Source organism: Oncorhynchus mykiss, chromosome 8, assembly GCF_013265735.2.
Source record: "Oncorhynchus mykiss isolate Arlee chromosome 8, USDA_OmykA_1.1, whole genome shotgun sequence".
Lineage (NCBI taxonomy): Eukaryota > Metazoa > Chordata > Actinopteri > Salmoniformes > Salmonidae > Oncorhynchus > Oncorhynchus mykiss.
The window spans coordinates 73,436,390-73,448,939 of record NC_048572.1 but is presented as its reverse complement, the minus strand read 5'-3'; the positions used below and the strand labels follow the sequence as shown (position 1 = coordinate 73,448,939).

The window sequence follows — 12,550 nt, the reverse complement described above, 5'->3', positions numbered from 1 at the left end:
GCTCACAGACTAACAGTGAAACGCTCACAGACTAACAGTGAAATGCTCGCGGGGCGACAGTGAAACGCTCACAGACTAACAGTGAAACACTCGCGGGGCGACAGTGAAACGCTCACAGACTAACAGTGAAATGCTCGCGGGGTGACAGTGAAACGCTCACAGACTAACAGTGAAATGCTCGCGGGCGATAGTGAAACGCTCGCGGGGTGACAGTGAAACGCTCACAGACTAAAAGTGGAACGCTCGCGGGGCGACAGTGAAACGCTCACAGACTAACAGTGAAACGCTCACAGACTAACAGTGAAATGCTTGCAGGGTGACAGTGAAACGCTCACAGACTAACAGTGAAACGCTTGCGGGGTGACAGTGAAACGCTCACAGACTAACAGTGAAACGCTCACAGACTAACAGTGAAATGCTCACAGACTAACAGTGAAACGCTCACAGACTAACAGTGAAATGCTTGCGGGGCGACAGTGAAATGCTCGCGGGGTGACAGTGAAACGCTCACAGACTAACAGTGAAATGCTTGCGGGGTGACAGTGAAACGCTCACAGACTAACAGTGAAACGCTCACAGACTAACAGTGAAATGCTCACAGACTAACAGTGAAACGCTCACAGACTAACAGTGAAATGCTCGCGGGGTGACAGTGAAACGCTCACAGACTAAAAGTGAAACGCTCGCGGGGCGACAGTGAAACGCTCACAGACTAAAAGTGAAACGCTCACAGACTAACAGTGAAATGCTCGCGGAGCGACAGTGAAACGCTCACAGACTAAAAGTGAAACGCTCGCGGGGCGACAGTGAAACGCTCACAGACTAACAGTGAAATGCTCGCGGGGCGACAGTGAAACGCTCACAGACTAACAGTGAAACACTCGCGGGGCGACAGTGAAACGCTCACAGACTAACAGTGAAATGCTCGCGGGGTGACAGTGAAACGCTCACAGACTAACAGTGAAATGCTCGCGGGGCGACAGTGAAACGCTCGCGGGGTGACAGTGAAACGCTCACAGACTAAAAGTGAAACGCTCGCGGGGCGACAGTGAAACGCTCACAGACTAATAGTGAAACGCTCACAGACTAACAGTGAAATGCTTGCGGGGTGACAGTGAAACGCTCACAGACTAACAGTGAAACGCTTGCGGGGTGACAGTGAAATGCTCACAGACTAACAGTGAAACGCTCACAGACTAACAGTGAAATGCTTGCGGGGCGACAGTGAAATGCTCGCGGGGTGACAGTGAAACGCTCACAGACTAACAGTGAAATGCTTGCGGGGTGACAGTGAAACGCTCACAGACTAACAGTGAAACGCTCACAGACTAACAGTGAAATGCTCACAGACTAACAGTGAAACGCTCACAGGCTAACAGTGAAATGCTCGCGGGGTGACAGTGAAACGCTCACAGACTAAAAGTGAAACGCTCGCGGGGCGACAGTGAAACGCTCACAGACTAACAGTGAAACGCTCGCGGGGCGACAGTGAAACGCTCACAGACTAAAAGTGAAACGCTCACAGACTAACAGTGAAATGCTCGCGGGGCGACAGTGAAACGCTCACAGACTAAAAGTGAAACGCTCGCGGGGCGACAGTGAAACGCTCGCGGGGCGACAGTGAAACGCTCGCGGGGCGACAGTGAAACGCTCACAGACTAACAGTGAAATGCTCGCGGGGCGACAGTGAAACGCTCACAGAGTAACAGTGAAACGCTCACAGACTAACAGTGAAATGCTCGCGGGGCGACAGTGAAACGCTCACAGACTAACAGTGAAACGCTCGCGGGGCGACAGTGAAACGCTCGCGGGGCGACAGTGAAATGCTCGCGGGGCGACAGTGAAACGCTCACAGACTAACAGTGAAACGCTCACAGACTAAAAGTTAAATGCTCGCGGGGCGACAGTGAAACGCTCGCGGGGCGACAGTGAAACGCTCGCGGGGCGACAGTGAAACGCTCACAGACTAACAGTGGACGCATGGATGGACATTGAATGCTGACTTGTATCACTTGTGCAGTGGCTGCACAGGCAGCGCGACCCACAGGGCCAGACATTTACATACTCACATGCAGAGAAACAGTAATGACTAGGCGGGTTGCAGTAACCTGTTGTTTTGGGAAATGTAATGTAATGTCTTTTGTGTCTGGCCTCTGAATAATAGCAGGGCTGAAGACTCACCTGCAGCGACGGAAGAGAGGAGAGGAGCTATTGCTCTGGACTCGATAGGAGATTTCTCTCTGTCTCGGTTTATTTCTCTCTCTTGCATGCTCTCTCTGTCTCGCACGTACCCACGTACAGTACAATGTCACACAATGTCACAGTAGACCCATGTGCACAATGCCATGTGAGCTACAGAGCAGAGCTGCTCTTTTTGAGGACAGCCACAGGGGAGAAGAGGTTTATTCTTTCAACATTGAACCATCACCATGCCAACCACATTGTTGTTCTCGGTGCCAGCCTTGGCCTTGGCTCTGCCCACATGTTAGCAGAAGATGATTCAAGGACATTAAGCGTGCTGGTGGTTCCAATTTCAAAGTGTGTGTGTCTCTGCGTGTGTGTTTGTGAGGTTGTGTGTGTGTCTCTGCGTGTGTGTTTGTGAGGTTGTGTGTGTGTCTCTGCTTGTGTGTTTGTGAGGTTGTGTGTGTGTCTCTGCGTGTGTGTTTGTGAGGTTGTGTGTGTGTCTCTGCGTGTGTGTGTGTGAGGTTGTGTGTGTGTCTCTGTGTGTGTGTGTGTGTGAGGTTGTGTGTGTGTGTCTCTGCGTGTGTGTGTGTGAGGTTGTGTGTGTGTCTCTGCGTGTGTGTTTGTGAGGTTGTGTGTGTGTCTCTGCGTGTGTGTTTGTGAGGTTGTGTGTGTGTCTCTGCATGTGTGTGTGTGAGGTTGTGTGTGTGTCTCTGCGTGTGTGTTTGTGAGGTTGTGTGTGTGTCTCTGCGTGTGTGTTTGTGAGGTTGTGTGTGTGTCTCTGCTTGTGTGTTTGTGAGGTTGTGTGTGTGTCTCTGCGTGTGTGTTTGTGAGGTTGTGTGTGTGTCTCTGCGTGTGTGTGTGTGAGGTTGTGTGTGTGTCTCTGTGTGTGTGTGTGTGTGAGGTTGTGTGTGTGTGTCTCTGCGTGTGTGTGTGTGAGGTTGTGTGTGTGTCTCTGCGTGTGTGTTTGTGAGGTTGTGTGTGTGTCTCTGCGTGTGTGTTTGTGAGGTTGTGTGTGTGTCTCTGCATGTGTGTGTGTGAGGTTGTGTGTGTGTCTCTGCGTGTGTGTGTGTGAGGTTGTGTGTGTGTCTCTGCGTGTGTGTTTGTGAGGTTGTGTGTGTCTCTGCGTGTGTGTGTGGGAGGTTGTGTGTGTGTCTTTGCGTGTGTGTGTGTGTGAGGTTGTGTGTGTGTCTCTGCGTGTGTGTGTGGGAGGTTGTGTGTGTGTCTTTGCGTGTGTGTGTGTGTGTGTGAGGTTGTGTGTGTGTCTCTGCGTGTGTGTGTGTGAGGTTGTGTGTGTGTCTCTGTGTGTGTGTGTGTGTGTGAGGTTGTGTGTGTTTGTCTCTGCGTGTGTGTTTGTGAGGTTGTGTGTGTGTCTCTGCGTGTGTGTGTGTGCGCGCACTTGTGTGTGTTTGTGTGTGTTCCAATTCAAAGCTCCCATGCCAACATTCTCTCTCTCCACAGTTCTCCTCCAGAAAGTCTGCTTCCTGTTCTTCCTTCTGTAATAGAGAGCAAATTACAGGAAACACTGACCATGTATGGGGTGTATAACTTGGTAATGTTGTTTGCTTACAGCTATCTGGGATTAGTTTTTTAACGCCAGCCTACCACTTCTTTTGGTAAATATCAAAAGTTCAAATGACCATGAAACAGATTCCCAGATCACAGATTGTACCTTTTAAACACAGAAATAACCTTGGTGATCTAGATGGAAACAAACATGTGACAGCGAGACGAGACTACACAGTTGAGCGATGAATTAATATCTGTCGTTCTCATGCTTTAATTAATGTAATAAGGACTAATGCTGGAATGTGTTTGTCATGTTAATTACCAGTGGCTAATTTCACACACACACACACACACACACACACACACACACACACACACACACACATACACACACACACACACACACACACACACACACACAGAGAGAGAGAGAGACAGACACAGACACGCACACAGACACACTGTCATTAGCTAAGGCTAAATGTCTTCCCTGTCTCTTCCAGTGCTAATGGAGGGAGGGACAGAGATGTACAACAGAAGGACAGTCTCTGAAGTGTCCTACCAAAGAGGAATACCAGTACTCAACCTGGACTAAAGAATAATACAGTACTACAACAACAACCCATGTGTTCTCTTTGGAAGGAGGAATTCACCAATCACTAAGTGGGATCTGCACTAAAGAGCAATAGAGGGACCATGTAATACTTGACCTAATTTGAGGAACATCTAGCCACCATGTTAGAACTAGTCTGAAGCAGAAGGACCGCTACAACATCTACCTGTCATCAGCCCTACCAGGATGGGTCCAAATTGAAGGAGATTTGAACCCCTGGATCTCTTCACCAAAGAGGAATAACACCAGGCTTCTCACCATGGACTTGGAGGAAAACTCTGTCCTAGACCTGGAGTAGAGGGAGTAGTGGCTCTGTCCTAGACCTGGAGTAGAGGGAGAAGTGGCTCTGTCCTAGACCTGGAGTAGAGGGAGAAGTGGCTCTGTCCTAGACCTGGAGTAGAGGGCGAAGTGGCTCTGTCCTAGACCTGGAGTAGAGGGAGTAGTGGCTCTGTCCTAGACATGGAGCAGAGGGAGTAAAGGCTCTGTCCTAGACCTGGAGTAGAGGGAGTAAAGGCTCTGTCCTAGACCTGGAGTAGAGGGAGTAGTGGCTCTGTCCTAGACCTGGAGCAGAGAGAGTAGTGGCTCTGTCCTAGACCTGGAGTAGAGGGAGTAGTGGCTCTGTCCTAGACCTGGAGCAGAGAGAGTAGTGGCTCTGTCCTAGACCTGGAGCAGAGGGAGTAGTGGCTCTGTCCTAGACCTGGAGCAGAGGGAGTAAAGGCTCTGTCCTAGACCTGGAGCAGAGGGAGTAAAGGCTCTGTCCTAGACCTGGAGCAGAGAGAGTAGTGGCTCTGTCCTAGACCTGGAGCAGAGGGAGTAGTGGCTCTGTCCTAGACCTGGAGTAGAGGGAGTAAAGGCTCTGTCCTAGACCTGGAGCAGAGGGAGTAAAGGCTCTGTCCTAGACCTGGAGCAGAGGGAGTAAAGGCTCTGTCCTAGACCTGGAGCAGAGAGAGTAGTGGCTCTGTCCTAGACCTGGAGCAGAGGGAGTAGTGGCTCTGTCCTAGACCTGGAGTAGAGGGAGTAGTGGCTCTGTCCTAGACCTGGAGCAGGGAGAGTAGTGGCTCTGTCCTAGACCTGGAGCAGAGGGAGTAGTGGCTCTGTCCTAGACCTGGAGTAGAGGGAGTAAAGGCTCTGTCCTAGACCTGGAGTAGAGGGAGTAGTGGCTCTGTCCTAGACCTGGAGCAGGGAGAGTAGTGGCTCTGTCCTAGACCTGGAGTAGAGGGAGTAAAGGCTCTGTCCTAGACCTGGAGCAGAGAGAGTAAAGGCTCTGTCCTAGACCTGGAGCAGAGAGAGTAGTGGCTCTGTCCTAGACCTGGAGCAGAGGGAGTAAAGGCTCTGTCCTAGACCTGGAGCAGAGGGAGTAAAGGCTCTGTCCTAGACCTGGAGCAGAGGGAGTAGTGGCTCTGTCCTAGATCTGGTGCAGAGGGAGTAGTGGCTCTGTCCTAGACCTGGAGCAGAGAGAGTAGTGGCTCTGTCCTAGACCTGGAGTAGAGGGAGTAGTGGCTCTGTCCTAGACCTGGAGCAGAGAGAGTAGTGGCTCTGTTCTAGACCTGGAGCAGAGAGAGTAGTGGCTCTGTCCTAGACCTGGAGCAGAGAGAGTAGTGGCTCTGTCCTAGACCTGGAGCAGAGAGAGTAGGGGCTCTGTCCTAGACCTGGAGTAGGGGACAGGGGGTAGGGGACAGTTGGGTTGCGGGCAGTCCAAAGGAGGTAGGGTGTGTGTGATAACCATCCTGGAGTAGGGGATAGGGGACTAGTCCACAGGAGGCAGCAGAGGAGTGATAACCCCATGGTGGATCTGCTGTGAGGAGGACTGTGGACAGGAAGGACCCAGGAGGATGTCATCAGCCGGAGGAGAGTCAGCCAGCTCGGAGCTCCAAGCAGGTGTCAAAACCAGCACTCTGAGACGGGAGTCCAGGAGGACTAAAGGTAATAAATCTAGATGCAAACACATTAAATGCATGGATGTAATGTATGCTACGCACCCCCCCCCCCCCCCCCAACACACACACACACACACATACACACACACTCGCAGTGGCTCACACATGCCATTGGTTTTGCATGAATACACCCACATGCAAACGCGTACACACACACACACATACAAAGGGAAGGTACAAATTGAGTTTTTATATTCTATTGCATTCTAACCCACCCACACACCAGATGGAAGGTATGGTAAAAACTGTACATACATGTTACAGCAACCCACACAAAGCACACAGACGAAATGTACACTGTATTAATAGTGAGTCATTGTAGATGTGGATAAATGTCATTCCTCCAATCAGAGAAACCTTCAGTCAGCCTTCAGTCACAGAGAGAGAGAGAGAGAGAGAGAGAGAGAGAGGGGGGAGAGAGAAAGAGAGAGAGAGAGAAAGGGAGAGAGAGAGAGAGAGGTAGAAACTGAGCTGCACTTCCTAAACTCCTGCCCAATGTATGACCATATTAGAGAGACATATTTCCCTCAGATTACACAGATCCACAAAGAATTCGAAAACAAATCCAATTTTGATAAACTCCCATCACAGCAGCAATCACAGCACAACATATTTATGCTTATTTATTTTATCTTGTGTCCTTTAACCATTTGTACATTGTTAAAACACTGTATATATATATAATATGACATTTGTAATGTCTTTATTGTTTTGAAACTTCTGTATGTGTAATGTTTACTGTTAATTTGTATTGTTTATTTCACTTTATATATTATCTACCTCATTTGCTTTGGCAATGTTAACACATGTTTCCCATGCCAATAAAGCCCTTGAATTGAATTGAATTGAATTGAGAGAGAGAGAGAGAGAGAGAGAGAGAGAGAGAGAGAGAGAGAGAGAGAGAGAGAGAGAGAGAGAGAGAGAGAGAGAGAGAGAGAGAGAGACTCCAGAGCTGGCCTGCTCCACCCAGAGACTCATCCAGATGCAGCAGATCTAGAGCAGCTATTGGCTGTAGCCAGGGGGGTGGTAGTGTCATGATTTAGGTGTCATGGACAGGGGAACTCACACCATGTCGCTTTGATGAACACCATAAGTGATGTAATAGGCCAAGGCAGCCTCGGAATGATCGCAGTGAGATTGAAATGGGATTGAATTGGCTGAGAGGGAATAAAGAGAGAGTTGAGGGAGAGAAGTAGAGAGAGGAAGAAAAATGTATTATGCTTGCTTCTCTCTCACTCGCTCCCTGTCCTGCTCTCCTTTCATCCCTCCTCACTCCCTCCCTCCCTCTTGCCATCTCTGCGTCCATGAATAAAGCCACTCCAGTGGTACAGTAAATATGCCTTCTCCTAGAACAGAAGCAGCAGCAGCAGGGCTCTGGGGCCAGGTCGTCTGGGGCCAGGTCCTCTGGGGCCGTTTTACTAGATCTGTCCGTCAGATCACACCAGATAAATGGTCGGGCTGGTGGAGAGCCTATCGATTTGAGTTAAGTGGAGGAGGGAAGAGAGAGGTAGGCTTATTACACACATGGCCATGCGATGCGACGCGATGGGCCACTGGTGGAGAGAGAATGGACAGGCTATCAGAGCATGTTATCAGGGCAGGCTTTAGCATGTTAATCAGATGTGCTGCTGCTTGCGGGCTGTTGAAGCTATCACTGGAGATGCCCTTTAGATTCATAGTAATGGTAATGGAGTTAGCATGGAGATTGATGCACACTGTCATACAGCCCTGTGCTCAGAGAGGTGACTGACTGGGCTGTGTGAAGGACCCTCTCAAGGTGTATTGGCAGGATGGATGGTTGGATGGCGGGGTGGGTGGATGTATGGATCGGTGGGTGGGTGGGTGGGTGGATGAGTGGATGGTTGGTTGGTTGGATGGTTGTATGGATGGATGGATGGATGGTTGGATGGGTGGGTGGATGTATGGATCGGTGGGTGGGTGGGTGGTTGGATGAGTGGACGGTTGGTTGTTTGGTTGGTTGATTGGTTGGTTGGTTGGTTGGTTGGTTGGTTGATTGTTTGGTTGGTTGGTTGGTTGGTTGGGTGGATGGTTGGTTGAATGGATGAATGGATGGGTGGATGGATGGATGGCAGAGCTTTAGACAAAGACTGTACTTGTTTGGCTAGGTGGGTGGGCAGATTATAAAGTAGGTTAATATAAGTGTGTTTTCAGAGGAAATGTGGCTATTTCTCTCATTGTGCTTAATTTTTCCTGTGATATCTCCCAATAAAAAATAAAATATGTAATATACCTATAAATGAAAAGAGGTGCAACCCATCTATAATAAGGACAAATCTTTTTAGCCTTTTATATTTGAGCCTTTTTGTCTGAGAGATTTGATCCATGGTGTTCTCTAGCCAGACCAGATGTTAGAAAATCCAACCCTTACTGCAGTGTGTGTCTTCCTGCCTGTGAAGGTAAAGGCAAGCCTCCCCTCTGCCCATCGATGGAATTGCTTCACATGCGTGACTTCACTCTATCTCCATAGCAACTGTGGCTCGTCAACTGTAATCTGTGCAACAAAAAAATTCAATTCGTCAAAAGAAGGGAAAAAAAAGCCTCAGTATATATTTACAGTCAGTAAGTATTGCAATGGCAGAGTTGAAAGATGCCCTAGATTTAAACATCATTATGACCCTGTACATTTTAGCTCGACTTAATCTTCTCTTCCAATCACAATTAGGTAATGGGGACACTTTAAACTCCCTCTAGTTATTAACCAGTTTATCATCGGAAGTCCCACTAGGCCATCATAGGCTACTCAGAGGTGTCACGCACCGACATGTTTATTGAGAAGGCAGTGAAATGAAATATATTTTATATATTTAATCAATAATAGAATCTATCTTCTAAATTGTTATATTGAAAAAATATCAAATTGGGGGCACATGCCCCCTCAGTTTCAATAGGCATGACACCTCAGATCATACTTTTGTAATAATTTCTGTAATGATTCTGTAATTGACCCCCTGCTAAAGAGTCACCTGATCATCACAACCCAGCCAAAGCACATCAATACATTTAGCAGACGCTCCTATCCAAAATGTCTTATCGTAGTGAGTGCATATATTTTCACACATTTTTCATACATTTTTCATGCTTTTTTCAATAGTTGTGTGTAACTGTGATGTGATCAATGTGATCAATGTAATTTTACTGTTTTGATGATGTGCACAATACCTAATTGGTTTAACTAGCTCTGGTCCAGGGCATTAGTGTGGCTTGCTAACACTGAGCATTCAACAAAGGTCCACAAACACCCTGGAACAGAGCTACGTGTATCCTACTTCCCAGTCTGTGTCCATGGAATCCAGTAATGTGTGCTGATGTTTAGTAAAAGTGTGTGTATGTGACGTGTGTGTGCTGAGGCTTGTGAATGTTACTTCATCCACACACACAGGGGATGTAAAGGAAGGCAAGGAATGAGGAGGCAGATGGTGCAGACAGATTTGTCCTACTCTACTCTGTTCTAGTGTACTTGACTCTACTCTTCTATACTCTACTGTAGTTTACTCTACTCTACTCTGCTCTGCTCTACTCTACTCTTCTCTACTCTACTGTAGTTTACTCTACTCTAGTTTACTCTACTCTACTCTGCTGTAGTTTACTCTACTCTAGTTTACTCTACTCTGCTCTACTCTGCTCTAGTGAACTTGACTCTACTCTTCTATACTCTACTGTAGTTTACTCTACTCTACTCTGCTCTGCTCTGCTCTACTCTACTCTACTGTAGTCTACTCTACTCTACTGTAGTTTACTCTACTCTACTGTAGTTTACTCTACTCTACTCTAGTTTACTCTACTCTGCTCTACTCTGCTCTAGTGTACTTGACTCTACTCTTCTATACTCTACTGTAGTTTACTCTACTCTGCTCTACTCTACTCTGCTCTGCTCTACTCTACTCTAGTTTACTCTACTCTGCTCTACTCTGCTCTAGTGTACTTGACTCTACTCTTCTATACTCTACTGTAGTTTACTCTACTCTACTCTGCTCTGCTCTACTCTACTCTACTCTACTCTACTCTACTCTACTCTACTCTACTCTACTCTACTGTAGTTTACGCTACTCTAGTTTACTCTACTCTACTCTGCTCTACTCTACTCTGCTCTACTCTACTCTACTCTAGTTTACTCTACTCTACTCTAGTTTACTCTACTCTACTTTACTCTACTCTACTCTGCTCTACCCTAGTCTACTCTACTCTACTGTAGTTTACTCTACTCTACTGTAGTTTACTCTACTCTACTCTAGTTTACTCTACTCTGCTCTAGTGTACTTGACTCTACTCTTCTATACTCTACTGTAGTTTACTCTACTCTACTCTGCTCTACTCTACTCTGCTCTACTCTACTCTAGTTTACTCTACTTTACTCTAGTTTACTATATTCTAGTTTACTCTACTCTACTCTGCTCTACCCTAGTTTACTCTACTCTACTGTAGTTTACTCTACTCTACCCTAGTTTACTCTACTCTACTGTAGTTTACTCTACTCTACTGTAGTTTACTCTACTCTGCTCTGCTCTACTCTACTCTACTCTAGTTTACTCTACTCTACTCTGCTCTACTCTACTCTACTCTAGTTTACTCTACTCTACTCTGCTCTACTCTGCTATACTCTAGTTTACTCTAGTCAGGTCTTCATATATTATGCTGCTTCTTAGCCCCAGCAGACCAGAAGAAGATAGAACAGGAGAACTTCTGTAAGAATAACTGGCTAAAGCGGAGTTGTGAATGAGCACTCTGACGAAGTGACACATTCAAATTGCACATGTATGCATTCATATTATCAATAGACAATGATGCACAAATAGATGGGTAACATCCTCATAACGTTCAAAGGTTCATCTTTATTGGATGCTGGGCTCCCGAACCAATGTTGCAGTTGCCAACTACTCATATCTGGAGGGCCACGTATGACTCTCCATCTGGTGCCATCCTGCCATCTGTCCTTTCCTCGTCCCCATTTAACTGAGGCGGGGGGCACAGACACTATCTTCTCACAGCCAGCTAGTCCATTGACTCCACTCCGTAACTAGTATGGTTCTCTCAATAGGCTGAGGTATTTTAGTCTCAGGTGGGTAATTGGAGTGCTTTAGTCTGAATTGATCCAGAAACCAGTTACACTACTGCACCCACACTCTACTACACCCACAAATCAAACAAATCAAAATGTATTTGTTACATGCGTCGAATACAATGGATGTGAAATGTTTGCCTTTGAGCCTTCCTCAACGATGCAGAGTTTAAAAAATGTTCGATAAATAGTAGACAAGCGGAATAAAATACACAACAATGGAGCTATATAGGGATCTGGTATCAGATCAATGTGGAACTATATACAGGGAGTACCAGTACCAGATCAATGTGCAGAGGTATGAGGTATTTGAGGTAGATACTGTATGTAAATGAAGGCAGGGTAAAGTGACTAGAAATCAGGATAGATAATAATAATAATACGAGTAAGAATAAAGAACAGAGTAGCAGCAGCATATGAGTGTGTGTGTGTGTGTGTGCACTATATATACAAACCTATGTGGACACCCCTTCAAATGACTGAATTTCAGACACACTCATTGCTGACAGGTGTATAAAATCAAGAACACAGCCATGCAATCTCCATAGACAAACATTGGTAGTAGAATGGCCTTACTGAAGAGCTCAGTGACTTTCAACGTGGCACCGTCTTAGGATGCACCTTTCCAACAGTTCGTCAAATTTCTGCTCAGCTCGAGCTGCCCCAGTCAACTGTAAGTGCTGTTATTGTGAAGTGGAAACGTCTAGGAGCGACAACAGCTAAACTGTGAAGTGGTAGGCCACACAAGCTCACAGAACGGGAACGCCGAGTGCTGAAGCACGTAAAGCGACAAAATCCTCTGCCCTCAGTTGCAACACTCACTACAGCGTTCAAAACTGCTTCTGTAAGAAATGTCAGCAGAAGAACTGTTCGTCGGGAGCTTCATGAAATGGGTTTCCATGGCCGAGCAGCCACACACAAGCCTGAGATTACCATGCGCAATACCAAGTGTCGGCTGGAGTACTGTAAAGCTAGCCGCCATTGGACTCTAGAGCAGTGGTAATACTTTCTATGGAGTGATGGATCACACTTCACCATCTGGCAGTTAACAGATTAATCTGTGTTTGACGGATGCCAGGAGAATGCTACCTGCCCGAATGCATAGTGCCGACTGTAAAGTTTGGTGGAGGAGGAATAATGGTCTGGGGCTGTTTTTCTTGGTTCGAGCCAGGCACCTTAGTTCCAGTGAAGGGAACTCTACACCATACAATGACATTCTAGGTGATTCTGTGC

At 47.0% G+C, this 12,550-nt stretch overlaps 1 protein-coding gene across 3 annotated transcripts in view; it reads left to right on the top strand.

The window, feature by feature from the left end:
• LOC110530980 (disabled homolog 1) overlaps window positions 1–12,550 on the top strand; it is a 72,847-nt gene that overhangs the window by 22,449 nt on the left and 37,848 nt on the right. For all 3 annotated transcript variants that reach the window (XM_036986176.1, XM_036986178.1, XM_036986177.1), the window contains exon 2: window positions 4,194–6,226. In XM_036986176.1, coding sequence (XP_036842071.1) covers window positions 6,136–6,226 — 91 coding nt within the window. In that variant the 5' untranslated portion in view covers window positions 4,194–6,135. The remainder of the gene's footprint in view (window positions 1–4,193; window positions 6,227–12,550) is intronic.